Source organism: Esox lucius, chromosome 7 (assembly GCF_011004845.1).
Source record: "Esox lucius isolate fEsoLuc1 chromosome 7, fEsoLuc1.pri, whole genome shotgun sequence".
Classification (NCBI taxonomy): Eukaryota; Metazoa; Chordata; class Actinopteri; order Esociformes; family Esocidae; genus Esox; species Esox lucius.
Window position 1 is genome coordinate 19,401,611 of NC_047575.1, and position 19,514 is coordinate 19,421,124.

Consider the following 19,514-nt stretch of genomic DNA (forward strand, 5'->3'; position numbering starts at 1 on the left):
CTCTATTTAAAGATGCTTTTTATGAAATGTGACCATAGAAATAGAATAGTTACATAATTTTCCTCCAGTAGGATACCTCTATAAAGTGATGAACAGGATTAACAACTTGGTCCTCTCATCAGAAAACTAATCCAGTAGACCTGCTGCCCTGTACATTGCCTGATTACTTTTCATGTCATATAATAAACTGCAATATAAAAAGGCTGTGATAACTACCGGATTTTGCAGTGTTTTCAAAGTGCTGGTAATGAAATGTGATTTTTACTATGGATTTGTTAAAATAATTGTTATATTTTGAATAATCTAAAATACTACTTTGGTATCTAAAATAAACAAACTATTTGATGTGTCTCAAATAACCCACTACTAAGTAGTAATAACTTTTATTCACGAAACATCAAAACATTTTCACACCGCATAAAAACATCAACCAACCAGTGTGAATAACTCCAAACGGTAAGACTTTGGTTCTCATCTGTCCTGTACAGAAGGACTTCACACAGACACATTAACATTCCCCACATATGAATATATTCTGAGTATAAATAGGTAATAAATAAAGCTGTCAGCCACATACTGTCATTTATTTGGTCCTTTGCATTATGATCATAAATAGACTGGTGAATTCAACGTCAGGTTGACATGAATAGCAAAACAATGCCTTGGCATTATAACCCACAGAAAGACTTCTGTCAATAAACCCTGTCTAAAAGGCTCCTCAATGATATCTGTAAAACCAAGTCTGAACATTGTCTAGAAACAACTTGAAGCAGTAAACAGTAACAGTTAAAATGTGACGTGCCAGACACACACACAAAGTGTGTCTGCATTTCAGATAAATCTCTAAACAACTCCATAATTAACTAGTACAGTAAGTGACTTAAAAAGAGAAGTTGTTGATTTTAATATGGACATCTATATCAATATCCATCCCATGCATATGGTTGGCGAAGGGCCAGTGTGTGTGAAGGGAACTGCTCTAGGAGTCTCCTCTGGCTGAAGCCCTCAGGTCTCTCTGCGCCAGCAGCATGTGGAGTGGACTGGGCACAAAGTCCTCTTCCTCCCCCTCCGCCGGCTGAGGCTTCACGTTACGGTTCTGCTGACGGCTGAAGCGACGAGCCTTCAGACTGACAGAGGGAGAGAACACAAGTTCCTCAGTAAACAGTGCTGTAAGTCCACGGATGACCACCATGAGACAGTTACTGACCAGTACACACGCCTCTCCTGCTTGGGCATGTCGTGCCACAGGCTGGCCAGCTCCTTGGTGACCACGGTGGATGGCGTGCCTGGGTGGGTGCTGTTCAGAGACATGGCAGCTGTCTTAGTCACATTCAAGTACATGACATCCATCTGAGACACAGGGTTACTGGGTGGAAGGAGTCAGTCACCGTAGGTAGGTCTTCCTGTTGATGCGGCAGAACATGATGAAGCCGTTAATACACTTCTTCTTCAGGTTGGGAGGGAGGAGAGGGTGCCCCCTGGTGGAGGCGTTGGTTCTGCGGTGGCGTCTTGTCCCACTGGTCTTGGACTTCAGAGAGACTTGTTGTTGCTTGGGGGTCCAGGTGACGTCCTCCTCCTCCCCCTCACTGTGGGAGGACAACCACCCTCCACCGCTATGCCTCACCACAGCTTCTCCATCTGACAGCTAGGGGGAGTAGTGCCTCCATCATTAAGCTGAACACACACCGTTCGTATTGTGGCACCCACAGTATCATTCCACACAGGGGGACGTGAACGTGATGATTCAGAAAGTCTTACCGTGTCAGTGGGGTCATGGTAGGATAGGTGGGACACTTTGGCCTGGGTCATTTTAGGGGTGACCCAAACATCCTCAAACAGCACTGCAAAAAACATTTAAAGTGCAACTGCATAACAAACAAGTCTTCTTAAACATTGTAGTGTCAAAATGTACTACGAAGTGTCAAATTCGGATTATAAAGTCAGTCTTGACAAGGCTAATTATTTACACTGGTGCTGACAACAACAATTAATTACCACACTGTCAAACTGTTAAAGGCCTGGTGTATATATTTTGTATTATGGTGTATATTGTAAAAACATGGGATAGATAGAAAATAAACAAGCTCTATGCATCTATTTCTGTCAATAACAACTTCCAGATAATAAGACGGGACTCTCCCCACCACATTTCTATTCAGTCTCTTTAATAAACTACAATATGCAAAAGAAGGGCAGGTCTGCTGACCTAATTACGATAGCAAAAAGATATTCATTTTTCTTCGCCGACCACATTCCATAACTACATGTTCTGCATTTGGAATAATAACAACTAAAACAAAAGCTAGTATGTGCACTTGTTTCAGACCTCCATGCCCATTACAATCCCTGATTTCTCACCATTTATCAATATCTTTTTATTAATATCCTTTTGGTCACTGGTAAACTGATTACTAAGCCATTATCACATCATAATTAGCATCTGAATGGCACAACAACTGATGTTTACGAACATAGGCCTACTAACCTATTAACACTCTAACAGAACTTTTAGTGAAGAACAGTATTAAAACAGCTCTCTTACTCTGTTGTTGTCTGGTATCGAAACCTCAATTTGCGTCCATGGCATGCAGTCCCGCTAAGGTGAAAATAGAAGCGGCGTAATATTGCCTGTGTGTTAGTAAAAAGGTGTTACCATGGAGCTCCTCCGGTCCCTCAGGTAGCAGGCACTGGCTGAGGCCCCGGCCAGGTGATGTGAGGAGAGACGGACTAAGGTTCAGACTCTCGCCCAAGTTCAGACTGTCCTCAGTTCCAAACGGCAGAAAGATGGGCCGTTTTGGTGTAGCAGCAGGGCTCAGGAAGGGTTTCCATCGGCCTCCTGTGGACGGGATGACCCCAACCATGTGATCCTTCAGGAAAAGTGACCCTGGCCTGGAAACACATTAAAATGAGAATCACCTTCATGCACTTAAAACATATTATACAATTACACAGAATTTGACTTGGCGTTAAGGTGCTACTAGTGTTAGACACATGGACAGAATACTCAAAATGTATGTAAAGTTGACACACAGTTATATACAATGGGTAATGATGAGTATATAGGATAAAGTGATATGAGCGGTGAGTATATAATAGACAATAATTAACAGTTGACATTTGTGCATATACAGCTATACATACAGTAAAGCCAAAATTGCTATTTTTGCTGTACACTCTAGGCATATGAAAATATGATTAAAAGACGAATATGATGCGAAAGTACAGAATGTTTACGAGGCTACAGATAAGAAGCAACGACATACTTCAGGGAGAAAGTGGGGCAGGAACTGTCCCTTCCCCCTGTGAGAATAGCATTCGTTATGTTGCCAGGTGGGCAAACTCTTTTCCGGCTCACACGAAAATGTCTGACTATTGTAACTAGAACAGAAGAAATCAAATGAATGATTAAGATAAGTGAATAAATCATTGGGCAAACAGGTGATGTGTGAGCAACATCCCTGTATTTAAATTGTTTGGGGGTTTTCATGGAAATGAACAATGACTCAGTAGATTCACCCCTGGTAGATTAACACCCAGTTGACTCACAACCAATAGATTGTTTTATTCTTTAAACTACTGACAACATTACTCCCAAATGCCAAATAAATATATTGTTATTTAGAGTATTTATTTGTAGAAAACAACTGGTCAAAACAACCAAAAAAGATGCATTGTTTTCAGACCTCAAATAATGCAAAGAAAACAAATTCATATTAATTTTTCAAAAACAAAATAATAATGTTTTAAATTAGGAAGAGTTCAGAAATAAATATTTGGTGGAATAACCCAGATTTTCTATCACAGCTTTCATGTGTCTTGGCATGCTCTCCACCAGTCTGTCACATTGCTGTTGGGTGACTTTATGCCACTCCTGGTACAAAAATTCAAGTAGCTCGGCTGTTTAATGGCTTGTGACCATCCATCTTCCTCTAGATCAAATTCCAGAGGTTTTCAATGGGGTTCAGGTCTGGAGATTGGGCTGGCCATGACAGGGCCTTGATCTGGTGGTCCTCCATCCACACCTTGATTGACCTGGCTGTGCGGCATGGAGCATTGTGCTGCTGGAAAAAACTATTCTCAGAGTTGGGGAACATTGTCAGAGCAGAAGGAAGCAGGTGTTCTTCCAGGATAACCTTGTACTTGGCTTGATTCATGTGTCCTTCACAAAGACAAATCTGCCCGATTCCAGCCTTGCTGAAGCATCCCCAGATCTTCAATGATCCTCCACCAAATTTCAGTGGGTGCGAGACACTGTGGCTGGTAGTCCTCTTCAGGTCTCTGTCTAACCATTAGACGACCGGGTGTTGGGCAAAGCTGAAGATTTGACTTGTCAGAGAAGATGACCTGACTCCATTCCTCTACAGTCCAATCCTTATGGTCTTTTGCAAAGCTCTTCTTTGCTTCTCATTGATGAAGTTTCTTTTTATAGCTTTGCACGACTTCAGCCCTTCCCCTAGGAGCCTGTTCACGACTTCAGATGCTGTTTGCCATTCTTTTTGTAGGTCACTTGATGTCATCCTACGGTTGTTGAGTGACATTCGAATGAGTTGACTGTCATCTCGGTCAGTGGACAGTCGTTTTCGCCTTCTGACAGTCTGTAGCTTTGTTGTCCCCAATGTCTGTTGCCTGACCTTGTTCTTAGGAATCGCCGTCTTTGAACATTTCAGGATGGAAGCAACCTGACGCTCACTGTATCCCTCTGCCAGTAAAGTCAGAATTGAACCCTTCTTTTTCTCACTCAAAGCATTTCTTTTCAACTCTTTTGTCATGCTGAATAGTTATTTTTGTATTGAAATTACCTTTGAGGTACTACTTGCACTGTTTTTGCCATCCAGCTGGTCCTATTGCAAGAGGATAGTGATGACCACAGCAGTGGTTTTTATACTTTTCCTTGTTAAATTAGATTTGTTTCAGGTAATCACCTAATCAGTACCTCATTAAGTAAAATGAAGTGTGTCTGTGTTGGAATTTAACAGACACTGGAATGGAATGGCTGCCATACATGTAGCGAGTGTTCTCTTAATACTTTCCAGAGCTGTATGTATGTTTTTTGTGGGTAACGGTTTGGTTCTTGGAACAGGTCTATGCAGGTAGGTCAGTTGTGAAGAAAAATCTGAATATGGTCTGGTAGCAGCTCCAAAAAACTGCTCCCAAAAACTGTGCAGTACACTACTGGGCCATAAATCTCTTTATTGGTGTAATCAGTTTGTAGCCAACTGATATAAGCCTAATTTATGCTGAAATAGCCACAATAGCCTGTTAGCTACTGTCTGAAACTCTAACTTAAAGAGGGTACAGCCTCAGTGTTCACTGTAATAGTGTGCCAACAGTTAAGTAGAACTTTCACAACTTAAGCATTTCTGCCCAGGATTTGCTCAGTAAGATAAAAATGTGAGGGACCACAATTAAGTAGGTTCTAAATCCGTCTTTTTCATTGTCTAGACGGGAACCATAATTTTGTCAGAATAGCATATCACAGAGCTGTAATCTCTTATCTATAGTTATTTGAATTATTTGTCAGTTATCAGTGGATTGTGGACCGTTACTGCTTTGGACACCTTCTTCTCAATGTACCCCATCTTTCACACACTCCTGCCATTCTACTGAGTAGTCATGCCTCAGTGGCTGGATTAGTTTTTTGGTGTTACTGCCTTTCTCCATTGTCTTCTGACCGTTATGCACAGGACAGTGGTTGATTCAACATCTCTTAAAACGAAACTCCTGCATATAGGAGATAATTTCATTTATACGTTTTACCATCAGCAATTTTGAGATTGACTGCTGCTTTAGCCTTCTTCATGGATATCAAAGATCGGATAGACTGTTCAGGACTGACTGTGCTAGGACATATGTTTGATGACAGCGAGATGCAGCATTGTTCTGCCCATACAATAATAAACATTTGGCACATTGCGATAGAAAACTAGTTTAGTGTACTGGTACCCCTACAAGGACGTCAACTGACCCAGTAACTGGAGTAGTTGGGGTATGGAGGACACCGCTCCTTGGGCTGCTTTCACTGCCGTCCTCACAGGCAGAGCAGTGGCCTCCCTGAAGAGTGGATGGAGTCCTCAGAGTCCCACTGCACCCTGGAGAAGACAGAGACAACCTACAGTGACTCGGTAACCTTTCCCCAAACACACCTGTTTAGCCCTAGACCGACTGAAGACCCTTCAGTCTTACTTACCCTCCAAAGGGGTGCTCAGGGGAAGCAACTGATTGAAGCTGAAGCCCGAATCCAGGGAGCTTGGTTGGGAGTCACTTTCACGCACATGCCAATCCCCATAACTATCACTGGAATGGCACTCTGACCAATCAAAATGCACACCCCACATAGGGACAGGCACATCCTCCTCCTTTGGGTCAGCTTTCTGTCTACTGACATCTGCAGTGCACAATCTTCTTCTTTTCCCCTGAAGCTCTGCTTTCACCTCTAAGCATAGCAAACAGAAAAGCAACAGTATTTGATGTATTAATTACATCAAACAGTTGCAAAAGTTTCTATTTTGGAAAAATTCAGGTCACCTCCCATATCAGTGTTTGACGGTGTTACACGTGTCATGAGAGGTGTGGGGCTGGTACCTGAGCTGGAGGCAGGTAGTCTCTTATGGGAACGGTTGCAGACATACTTGCGCTTAGCCTTTAGAATATGAGAGGGTGTACAGGGCTCAGAGGGGGTGTTCTCTTCACTCTCAGATCCTGTTCATCCACACATAGATAGACACACACTCAGACACACACATACCCACATGTTGTCCAGACACCAGATATAGTATCAAGTACTCAATACATTTGTGATACTCTGCACTGTTAAAAAAAGGGTTCCAAAATGGTTATTTGGCTGTCCCAATAAGAGAACCCTTAAAATAACCCTTTTGGGCATCCTTTAGAATGTTATTTTGTTCAATAGAGAACTATTTCCACACAAGAACAACACATATTCTACTTGGAACCAAAAAAGGTCCGGGAACAATTATGGGGACAGCTGAATAAGTGTCAGGGAAATTTCTTGAACCGAGGTATACTTAGTCCTATACATGTATTAATGAGTTAAAAGTAGTGAGCCGCCATGTTTAGATAAGAAAAGGAATGTGGGAGAGTGGTATCTGTTATTTGTTTATGGTCATCATTGGATGGTCTCAGAAAATCATTGGGTTATTCATTAATCTGTCTATCAGTTTAAACCATCAGTTTATCTGTTCCTTGTCCAGATGTTGTGCACCTTTAGAGTTAAAAAGGTTACCCACAAGGACCTTGGTTTAATGTGGGGGAGGACAGCCTGCCCCTTGGTTAAAACCTAGGTTGTGATAGAACAAAGGGCATGTGTTTTATTGACATAGGACAGATGGGCAACATCTTACCACACCCCTTCTTGCCCCTTTAAGTACTGATGACTGTCCTGTATTAATTTAGGGATTATTCACAGTTACTTGTAACCTGTGCACTCTCCAAGGCCCAAACCCTAGAGACCTACCCCTGGAAAACTACAGTGGTGCTTGAAAGTATGTGAACCCTACGGGGATGGTCATTATTTTTGTAACAATATGAAAACAAATTAATAAAATCCTTATCTAAATCCCAATTTGGAACAAACAAAAACATTCCAAATAAAGGACACTAACAAAAACATACGATACACTACCGTTCAAAAGTTTGGGGTCACTTAGTAATGTCCTTGTTTTAAAAAGAAAAGCTAATATTTTGTCCATTAAAATAACATCTAATTGACCAAAACTACAGTGTAGACATTGTTAATGTTGTAAATGACTATTGTAGCTGGAAACGGCTGATTTTAAATGGAATATCTACATAGGCGTACAGAGGCCCATTACAAGCTACCATCAGTCGTGTTTCCAATGGCACGTTATTTGCTAATCTAAGTTGATCATTTTAAAAAGCTATGTGATTATTAGAAAACTGTTTTGCAATTATGTTAGCACAGCTGAAAACTGTTATGCTGATCAAAGAAGCAATATTAAACTGGCCTTCTTTAGACTAGTTGAGAATCTGGAGCATCAGCAATTGTGGGTTTGATTACAGGCTCAAAATGGCCACAGACAAAGAGCTTTCTTCTGAAACTCATCAGTCAATTCTTGATCTGAGAAATGAAGGCTAATCCATCTGAGAAATTGATGAAGATCTCGTACAATGCTGTGTCCTACTCCCTTTTACAGAACAGTGCAAACTGGTTCTAACCAGAATTGAAAGAGGGGTGGGAGGCCCCGGTGCACAACTGAGCAAGAGGACAAATACATTAGAGTGCTTAGTTTGAGAAACAGACGCCTCACAGGTCCTCATCTGGCAGCATCATTCAATTGTATCCGCAAAAACACCAGTCTCAATGTCAACACTGAAGAGGTGACTGCGGCATGCTGGCCTTGTAGGCAGAGTTGCAAGGAAAAAGCCATGTATCAGACTGGCCAATAAAAATGAAAGATTATGATGAGCAAAAAAACACAGACGCTGGACAGAGGAAGATTGGAAAAAAGTCTGAGGTGTTTGAATCACAAAGAACATTTGTAAGACGCTGACCAAATGAAAAGATGCTGGAGGAGTTCTTGACGCCATTTGTCAAGCAGGGTGGATGTAATGTGATGGTCTGGGATTGCTTTGGTGGTGGTGAAGTGGGACATTTGTACAGGGTAAAAGGGATCTTGAAGAAGCAAGGCTATCACTCCATTTTACAACGCCATGCCTCACCCAGTGAAATGCACTTGATTGGAGCCAATTTCCTCCCACAACAGGAGAATGGCTCAAAGCACAGCTCCAAACTATGCAATAACTATTTAGAGAAGAAAGTGCAGGTATTCTGTCTATAATGGAGTGGCCAGCACAGTCACCGGATCTCAACCCTACTAAGCTGTTGTGGGAGCAGCTTGACCGTATGGTACGTAAGAAATGCCCATCAAATAAATCCAACTTGAGAGAGGTGCTTCAGGAAGCATGGGGTGAAATCTCTTGGACAAAAGTAAAATTATTGTTGAAATTAAAAAACATAATTTTTTCCCTTGACAACATTTCTTATTTCCTACTCAAACTCATTTCATGTACGTTTTCACGGACAAGACGAAAATGTCTAAGTGACCCCTAACTTTTGAATGGTAGTGTATATTTTAATTGTTTATTGGTTTATTAAAAAATAAATCTGATTTCACGTGTGCAAAAATATGTTAACTTGTGCTACCTCCATTAACGGCGATAACTTGGGAGTAAATGTCTCCTATAACAATTGATCAGTCTCTGACTTCTTCTTTGAGGAATTTTTTGCCCACTCCTCCTTACAGAACTTTTGTTTAAGGGGTGTCTGGCATGTACTGCCCACTTCAGGTCCTGCCACAGCATGGATTAAGTTCAGGACTTTGACTTGGCCAATCCAAAACACAAATCTTCTTTCTCCTGAACCATTATTTTGTAGATTTGCTTGAATACTTTGGGTTGTTGGAAGCCAAATTGTTTCGGCCCAGCTTTAGCTCCTTGATTGATGGCCTGACGTTCTGTTCATTAATCTCCTTGTATACCTCAGAATGTATGGTTCCCTTGATTACGTGCAGTTAAACAGTTCCAGAGGATGAAAATCTGCTACAGATTATGATTATTATTCCCACCATTATGGTTGACTGTTTGGATAAGGTTCTTTTGGCGGTAGGCAGTTAAGGGGTTTTCACTAAACATAGCGGTCTTGATTGCGACCATCCAGGTAAATTCTGGAGCAAACTTTACATACAATGGACTTCCTAAATTCTTTAGGTTTTTCCAGGTGGTCCCAAACAAAGTTAAGGCAGGCAGTTTGGTTCTAATATGACAGCACAGGCCTCTTCCTAGCAATCCTCCCATGAATTCCATTTCTAATCTTAGTTTTTTTTATTGTTAAAACATGCACACTAAACTGAGCAAGGGAGGTCTGCAAATCCCCAGAAGTTATGTTTGGGTTGGAATTTACCTGACTTATTATTTCTTGAGGCTCTTGGGGATATTTTGGAAGGGCGTCCACTTCTAAGGAGAGTTGCTGTCAAGTTAAATGCCCTCCATTTATAAGAAATGTGCCTCACAGTGGAGCTCAAATATTTAAAAAATGGCTGTATAGTATTCCCTATCAAATTCAATCAAACGTATTTTACAAAGCCCTTTTTACATCAGCAGTTGTCACAAAGTGCTTTAACAAAACACCCAGCCTGAAACCCAAAGGAGCAAGCAACAACAATATTGATGCACAGTGGCTAGGAACTACTACCTAAAAGGTGCCAAAGAAACCTACAGAGGAACCAGGCTCTGAGGAGTGGCCAGTCCACTTCTAGCTGTGCCAGGTGAACATTTTAAGAGAACAAATTGTAATAATTAATAAATGCATGTGGGCTGTGTCCAGAGTCTACAAGACATAATCCAGGTCAGAAGCATGACCAAATGGACAAGGACAAACCTTGGGGCTGAGACCCCAGACTGGGCCCAACAGGTAGGATGTCACTCCACTCTGCCAAGCATCAACCAAAGGGACACCAACCAACCGCAACCACCCTGAAAGAGGGGAGAGTATCACCCACAGTGTTCACTCCGATTGCACGAGGGCCGCAATGGAGAAACAAAAGTAAGCAAGTGACTCCGCTGCCGAATGTCAATGGAGAGGACATCCCAGTTGAGATGAGTGCCAGCCTGGCAAGTCAGCCTTTCCGTTCACCTTCACACCTCTGAGCCACACTAGACTTAATCATAGACCTTGCTGAAGAGAATTTAGTAGATACTTGAAGGTTTGCACTCAGTATCCGTTTCTAACCTTAATCGGCAGATCTATGGGAGAAAGCATCTTGCAATCTTAGGTTACGTGTAGGTATATATCTGGCTGGACCAATACAGCGAGGCAGGTAGGAGCAAGTCTAATGTTTTAAAATTTAACAATGAAACAAATGAAATTAAAATCAGCCCTAGCCTTAACAGCCAGCCAGTGTAGGGAGGCTAATATTGGAGTAATGTGTCCAAATGTTTTCGTTCTAGTTAAGATTCTAGCAGCCGTGTTCAGCACAAATTTAAATGTATTCATAAGGGTAACCAGAGAGAAGAGCTTTGTAGTCATCTAATATGGAAGTAACAAAAGCATGGATTTGTTTATCTGCATAATGTTTGATAAAAAGTCTCAGATTTTTTACAATGTTCCGAAGATTGAGAAAAGCAGCTCTTGAAATATATTTTATATGTTCATCAAAGGAGAGATCAGGGTCGAAAAAACCTATATGATTTTTGTTGCAAAGAGGTGGGAAAAACGTTTTTGTCAGTAACGTCTCAAAACACGTTAACCCAGTCAAATTAATTGCTTGGGCTAACACCTCAAACCACGTTAACCCAATTAAATGCATTGCTTGGGAGGAGCTTATACAGGTGCTAACGAGAATAAGGCCTTCAGTGCAACTATTTCAGAAAATGTGTTCTATCCAGTGAAGAATTGTGAAAACACACTAAGCTCGCCTTCAACAAGCTTGCGAGTGGAGGATTATTTGAGAACTAACATCCAATAAAAAAAATCTATAGGAAAGTTTCCAGACGAAATTGGAGGTGTGGCGTCTTAAGACGAGTTTGAGGGTAACACAGAGTTTAAAAGCAAAAAGTTCTCTGTCATCCACTTCTTAATATCTGAAACATATGCTTCAAATGCAGCTCATTTTGGGGTTTCTCCATGTTTCATCGAATTATACAACTGTGTGTCATCAGCAAAACAGGAAAAATGTACATTGTGGTTTTGGATTACATCACCAGAGGCAGCATACATCGATCAGCCATAACATTATGACCAACTGCCTAATATTGTGTAGGTCCCCTTTTTGCCACAAGAACAGCCCTGACCTGTCGAGGCATGGACTCCACTAGACCTCTGAAGGTATGCTGTGGTATCTGGCACCAAGATGTTAGCAGCAGATCCTTTAAGTCCTGTAAGTTGCGAGGTGGGGCCTCCATGGATGGACTTGTTTGTCCAGCACATCCCATAAATGCTCAATTGGATTGAGATCTGGGGAATTTAAAGGCCAAGTCAACACCTTGAACTCGTTGTGTTCCTCAAACCATTCCTGAACCATTTTTGCTTTGTGGCAGGATGCATTTTCCTGCTAAAAGAGGCCAATGTCATCAGGGAATAACACTGTTTTCATAATTGAACTTAATTTACTTTAACAATGTTTTTACTTATTATGTTCTGTTAACAACTCTTATTATGGCGGGCAAATGCCTAAAAAATCCTTTGCAACACATATTTGCCTTATAACTTAACTTTCAACTCAACTGAGTAAGCTACATTACATAAGGTATAGTGTATAACAGTTATATTAGTTTTAATAGTTATTAGGGCAGACATAAGTCTATGAAATCACTTCTGAAGATATTCACTCAAAGCAAATGTTGGTATAATTGCCGTCGTCTAACTTCATACAGTATATTTTTTTGTACTACGTGCTTTTAACAACAGTGATTCCAGCCGCCCAGACCCAATAAATCAACTTTTAGGGCTACTCACTCAATATGAACAGGAGAGCCTCATATGGGCGTTGACAAGTGAGGTGAAGTCAAGAGTAATTTCTGTTGAAGCAGTGTGCGGTTCAGTTGAAGAAGTGTGCGGTACTGCTGCAAGATGTTCATCAGTGAGGCTGCATCTGCACTTGGACTTGTTGAATTGTAGCATCGGTTGGCAGTTTTTGTATTTCGCTGCATGCTTGCTCTGGAAGTGCCTCTGCAAATTGTACTCTAAAAACAGTGATGTTAGCTTAACATATTAAGCAAGCTGCTTCACCTGCGACATCTTCAAATAATATATATTTTTTTCAAAATAAGTTTTTTAAATACCCTGCTTTCGTTATCAACTTTTCCAGAGATCACTAGCCATCAATTGCGTATAATACGTACGTATAAAATGACAACTTCCGCGCATGGATTGTGGTGCTAGTCCCTACGTATCATAGCAACGCAAATACCTCGTTTCAACTTAAAGGTATTTTAAACAGACAGTATGATACTGCTGTACTTATTAATGGGCGTGCCACGGGACTTTGAATTTGAAAATAAATAAATATGAAACAGTAAAAAAAGTTAAGTAATCTGCGGACCTCGTCAGGTATTTTTTATTATTTTAAAAGTTTTGGATGTATCGCGTGCCGGATAGAATTACTAAATGGGCCGGATCCGGCCCGGGGGTCTTATCTTGCCCAGGTCTGGATTACTGGAACAATGTCCTGTGGTCTTATGAGACCAAAATAAACTTATTTTTGTATCAGATGGTGTCAAGCGTGTGTGGTGGCAACCAGGTGAGGAGTACAAAGGCAAGTGTGTCTTGCCTACAGTCATGCATGGTGGTGGGAGTGTCATGGTATGGGGCTGCATGAGTGCTGCCGGCACTGGGGACCTACAGTTCATTGAGGGAACTATGAATGCCAACATGTACTGTGACATACTGAAGCAGAGCATGATCCCCTGCCTTCAGAGACTGGGCCGCAGGGCAGTATTCCAACATGATACTGACCCCAAACACACCTCCAAGACAACCACTGCCTTGCTAAAGAAGCTGAGGGTAAAGGTGATGGACTGGCCAAGCATGTCTCCAGACCTAAACTCTATTGGGCATCTGTGGGGCATCCTCAAACAGAAGGTGGAGGAGCGCAAGATCTCTAACATCCACCAGCTCTGTGATGTCATCATGGAGGAGTGGAAGAGGACATTGCAACACTTTGGGCCAAATTTGGACATTTTCACTGTACTCACTTCCGTTGCCAGCGGTATACAATGCAGTTTTATATGTAAAAATGTGGTGGGGCACAAACCATTTCAAAATATAGGATACATACCAGTAAAGCTACAAAATTCCCACTTGCTACTGATGTCTTTATTTAACACATCAACAAAAAGCGTGGCTCTACAAAACCGCTTGCTTCTACCAGATGTTGTAGTACACATACTGGAGAGAGAGAGAGAGAGAGAGAGAGAGAGAGAGAGACCTTGTGTAATTGCTCTCCTTGTCTCTCACACACATGTAAAATTACCACTGTCACATTTACAAACCTAAATTAGGAATGCCACCAACCTCAGAACCAATGTGCCTACAGGGCCATACCCGAACAGCAATGAGCTCAACACCACTAATGGCCACAACGAAGCGGAAAGACAACCTTTTAGGGATACAGATCCATTCTATGACAAAAACCTTAATAGATAAGCATGTACACACTGACACTCGTCACCATCTATAACACTCAATCCAGCACAAAAATATGACCAATGCACGGACCAGCGCCACAAATGCAGGAGGATAAAATATGCTTTCACTCACCAAGGCTGAGGGATCACTTGAAGAGAAAGGTGGCATGGCGTTTCTTCCTCTGGGCACATTTTTCGAAGACTTTGAGAATTAAGTCATGTAGCTGCTGAATCAGCTGGCTTTTGATGGACAACATGGCCAATGCGTTGAGTTGCGGCTGTCCCATCGTATTACGAGTGAAGGTTTTTAACCTCTTTAAGGTGGAAAAGTTCCTTTCTGACTCGGATGTCGTCATAGGTATTGTTATGATCATTTTCAGCAGAGTAACGGACTCAGCCAAAGGCCTGGCTCGTCTGTTGCATCGTGAACGGTGGCAGCCCATTCATCAGTTTGCTTCCGCATATTCTTAACATTCTCCTAGAAACAGGTGAGGGCACTGCTAATCCCAGAGTTTCTTTGACAGGCTGTATGCCTCACTTATGGTGGCCTCATCCCATCCTGGTTGTGTGTGTATGTCCTCCATACACAGGAGCAGCGCAGTGCAGTTTTCCCAAACTGCATTGACAGTTCTACTTTTAAAGTTCCATCGTACAGCAAGTGGCCTTGGAATGCGCCTCTGTATTGCCTCAGCAAGTGCTGCAACATGTTTTGGAGCGCCAGAGAAAAAGGTGGCAAAAGCAGTTAAATCTGCAAAAAACACCTTCAAAGTTGAACAAAGTTGCTGCAAGGTGAGGTTCAACTGGTGAGCATAGCAGTGAACAAACTGGGCATGTGTGTATGTCTCTTTAATTAGAGTCTGTACCCCTCGGATGTTTCCCCTCATTAAAGCCGCACCATCATAAGTCTGAGCGATCAGCTTTTCTCCCAGCTTCAGTGGTTCCAGCACACCCTTGATGCTATTAGAGAGGCCGAGTCCAGTTTTATCTTCGACTTCCACAAATTCCAAAAACCTCTCTGTCACTGTATTGTCAGGCAACATGTATCGCAACACAATCATCATTTGTGATTTACAGGAGACATCAGTTGTCTCATCTGCCTGTTTGGCAACAAATGATGTCTCGTCCACTTGCTTGGCTATCTCCTCCCTGTACACTTCATACATACAGTCTAACAGTTTGTTTTGTACAGTGCTAGAAGTCCCTTTGAAGATGGGCTGAGCGTCATAGTGCCTCTGAAATCTCGAATCGCCCTCACACATAGTCTTGAAAATGCATCTGAATATTCCAGGATTCAGGGAGTCCACTCGTCGTGCCCCCGCAGTGCAGTTTCACATTTTCCACACAGTTTAATACATGTTCTGATCCGACTGAGAACGTACATGTTTTCCTCCACCTGTTTGTTATGCTGCTCAATGGAGCGCCTGTATGCACTGTCAACTTGGGCTGTAACATTTACCCTTCCAAGTAAGCCCAGTTTCACAGCATTGTCCAGATGACTCCTGCTGCTATCCTGTGCAATCCTCTCAGAAAGATGTTTCAAATCTTTGTAACCCATCCTTGACCAAGTATCATCTCCACCAAATAGCAGACATGGAAAACAGAAGAGTGCATTCTTTTGTATGCTAACCTTTAGCCACTTTTTCTTCAAAAACCACTCTATGTTAAACCTGCAGTTACTTTTACCAGCAATTTGAGTGATGACAATATCCCGTGGCTGATGGACACCAAGTCGCTTTACTTCAAGATTCTCCTACAAATTAAGGGTTTCCAACCAGTGCTGAAATACGAAATGACGCTGTAGTGGGGCTACCGGCTGTCAGCCCCACTTGGCATCAAATTTGTGTGATCTACATTGATCACACTAACATTCTGAGCATGTGAATTCATATTTTCACACGTACAATGTACATTGCATTGTGAGATAGTGGCTAGCCCCACATTCATGCTTAGCCTATGGCCTACTACTGCGAACTCGGCAGAACGCAGTCTGAAGCAGCAAGACAGGGACCAATGAACATGAAATAAAAACCTAACACAAATGATATGCAATTTAGGAAGATGCTATATTCAAAGATAATAAATTATAGGAAGTAATCTTATAAAAATAACAAATAATAAATCAAAATAACATAATCTTGTTGCAGTTCTTTCTGTTGACAACAAGTTGTTGGGAGTTGTTGGGAAACAGATATTTCTAAGATTTTTGAGAGGAACAGGAGATTCAATATTGGCCTATAATTGTTTCTTATATCAAGATCCAGATTAGATTTTTTCAGAAGAGGCTTGATTTCTACTATTTTTAGTGAGTCTGGTACGCATCCAGAGGATAGAGAGCAATAAATTATGTTCAACATTGCAAGCACAGGAACTAGCTCCTTATGTAGTTTTGTTGGAATTGGGTCCAGTTGACAATTGGTTGGTTTAGAACTCATTACTAATTAAGTTAATATATTGAGCGACACAGGACCAAAAAAGCAAAGTGTCCCCATTGATACCAGGTCAGGGAATTTCTGTGCATTCTCAGGACAACTGGGATTTTGAGGACTATACCCATTTAAGGAGGAGTCTATTATTTGTTTTCTAATGGTGATGATCTGTTCATCAAAGACCCACTTTACATGTTGAGCATTGCTTTTTCGTTAACTTTGTAACTGTATCAAAAATACATTTGGGATTGTTTTTGTTCACCTCATTACAGCTTTTAAAAAGTTTTTGTTTGGGGTACAAGCGGGTTTCTTTTTGTAACAGTAAACGTAATAAGACAGTGTTTCCGATGTTCCAGAATTATGAGGAAAAATAATTACATCCACAATATCTATTCCTTGTGACAAGTCTAAGATATGTTTGTGGCAGTGCGTAGGCCTTGAGACATGTTGGACAAAACCCACTGAGTTATATGTGGCTTCAAAGCCCTTTTGAAGATGGTCATTGGACTTTACACATCAATACTGAAATTGCCAAAATAAGAATAGTACCTGCCATGACTACAAGGTTAGACAAAGAATTCTGGAAACACACTGAGCAACATTGTGGACGGCCTCCACCGGCTTGCTAGATAATGCGAAAAAAGGCCCCAGGTTCAAAAATAGCGAACCTTTCCTTTAACACTCATACATCCTGTCTCTGATACACAGTACTGGTAAGAGGTCCAAATAACTTATTGGCATGGAGATTGCAGCTGCTTCGAGATTTACCACTTGAACCATCTTCCTCACTGTGCATGTGGGCAGAATACCAGTGTCATTTTCCAGATAGATTCATAAAAATTGCTGAAATTCCGAAGATAGGTATTTTCAGGTCATTGTCTAATTTATGAAGTTCGACATCTTTTTGTTTAATTGAATATGTTGATAGATGACCAAAGGAGTTTGGCATGCGTGTCACCTCAAATTTATACCACAGTGTAAAGGAAGCCATAAATGACCACTTAAGAGTTCTGAACACTTAAGCAATGTGCAACACTAAGAAACAAAATGTAAATGCATTGATGTAACTCAGGGGTTTAAGTATACCTGTGTCAGGTTCCTGCTTGGGGATGCTTTCAGGGGGCAAGCACCTCTGCAAGGTCTGTATTTTACTCTGAAGGAAGTCAAAATAGCGCAGCATGTGGACCAGAGTCTCCTTCTGAAAATAAATTAAAGAAACATCCACCCAAACGCTGTAACCCTTAAGGATTCATACATAGAAAATTGCACCCACATAATACATACACTACCGTTCAAAAGTTTGGGGTCACTTAGAAATGTCCTTGTTTCCGAAACCAAAGCACATTTTTTGTCCATTAAAATAACATGAATTTTTTTTGTTGTAAATGACTATTTTAGCTGGAAATGGCTGATTTATAATGTTAATGTACATTGACATACTGTCTGTAAAATAAAACAAATCAACGTCTGTGCACAAACCTTTGTGAGTCGTCTACCATTCTTAGTTTCAGATATGGGCAGGAGGCCTGCCACTTCTTTCAGACTGTTGCTCCAGCATGTGCTCCAGTCCATCTGATTCTTACTGTAGAATAAGGTAGCTGACTAATTACTTTGCTACAATACATTTAATCTTTTTGTTTCTGCTGCTTCTCCTCTGCCTTGGGTTTTTAAAGGCCAAGCTCTACAAAGTGAGTCACATGGAGCTGCAAGTGCCAGCAGATCATATTCATAATCTCATTTAAGCCTTTTTTATGTACTGTACCACTGGCATTACTTTAAACAGTGACATTCAACATGGCAGTACCTTTTCTTTCGAGTTCCGTCTCTGCCTTTGGATCCAGGTGCCATGGCTCAAATCTTTCATCGGGATCAAACATGCAGTTAGGCTGGACAATAGACCACTTCAAAATTCACCCACACCTGTAAAACCGCTAAAGAACAGCCATAGCAAATTAATTAAATCAAACCTTCACTGAGACTCTCATGGCATTATAAGTGCTGAATAATTCTAGTCTAGCGTTTGATTACAAGGAATGGCGCGGCCAAATCATATTTTATTAAAAAGAGGAGGCTGTCTTGATTAAATTGATGCCTCACTTATAGAAATTCAAAAATAAGTTCCAAGGGAAATTTTTTTTTAGGCAGTAGCATTGGATTACAGCTAATGACGCGGCCCAAACATATTTAGTTATGAAGCTGAGATTGTCCTGATTTAAAAAAATAATACACAGGCAGGTCTACATTGGGTAGCAAATTTAGAAAAATGTATTGGTATTTCTGAAATTTCAAAGACTAGATGACAATGAATTTAAATGAAAAGTGTAAATAGCAGTTCAGTACAGATAAATATATATGACATATGTATGATTTCTTGTATGACTTCTATGTCCTCCTTATACTAGTGGAGCTGTATGCATAGCAGTGTAGTGTTTCCCCCCCGATTTCTCTAAAACTACAAAACGTAGATTGGATTTAAGGTCATATTAATATATTGGCCTTCATGACGAATGCTATCATCTAAATTTCACCCAGAAAAACTGTTGCTACATTTTGCAGTATTAGCCTAATGCAGTATTACATTTAATATTAGCGAGCCAACTAGCTAACGTTAGCTATCTCAACAGGCTATAGTACAATCTTTAAATTCACGCCCTTTATCTTAATACAGATACGTTTGAGATCATTCGAAGGCAAAATTTTTACAAAGAACTACAGATATCCCGTTAAAGGAAACTAGTTAGAACTGTAATTACCTTAGTAGCCAATTGTGACAGCGAGAGCGAGCAGATAAGCCAGCAAAATATAAATTAGCTAAGAGTACTAGCTAGCTACATAGAAATGCTACATGTGTGCAATAACTAACAACCAGTCTATTACCAAGCTGCGGTTGAACAGGGAAGAACACGATGCTGATCTTAACTGAAA

The 19,514-nt window shown here is 41.0% G+C and overlaps 1 protein-coding gene across 2 annotated transcripts; it reads right to left on the reverse strand.

The window, feature by feature from the left end:
* Positions 1-329: 329 nt before the first annotated feature.
* LOC105026992 (basic helix-loop-helix and HMG box domain-containing protein 1) lies at positions 330-19,476 on the reverse strand. Of its 2 annotated transcripts, none has more exons than XM_020048109.3 (11): positions 19,343-19,476; positions 18,394-18,520; positions 17,676-17,787; positions 6,583-6,699; positions 6,188-6,433; positions 5,966-6,089; positions 2,654-2,889; positions 1,759-1,841; positions 1,389-1,645; positions 1,208-1,297; positions 330-1,127 (listed from the first exon to the last, which is right to left on the reverse strand). In XM_020048109.3, exons 2-11 carry the CDS (start codon positions 18,451-18,453, stop codon positions 980-982), a joined length of 1,473 nt encoding a protein of 490 aa, XP_019903668.2. In that variant the 5' UTR covers positions 18,454-18,520; positions 19,343-19,476; the 3' UTR covers positions 330-979. The 2 variants fall into 2 exon arrangements, with proteins under 2 accessions (XP_019903668.2, XP_019903667.1); XM_020048108.3 differs by lacking the exon at positions 19,343-19,476 and adding an exon at positions 18,069-18,171 and having other exon boundaries at positions 18,394-18,590.
* Between the last annotated feature and the right edge of the window lie 38 nt (positions 19,477-19,514).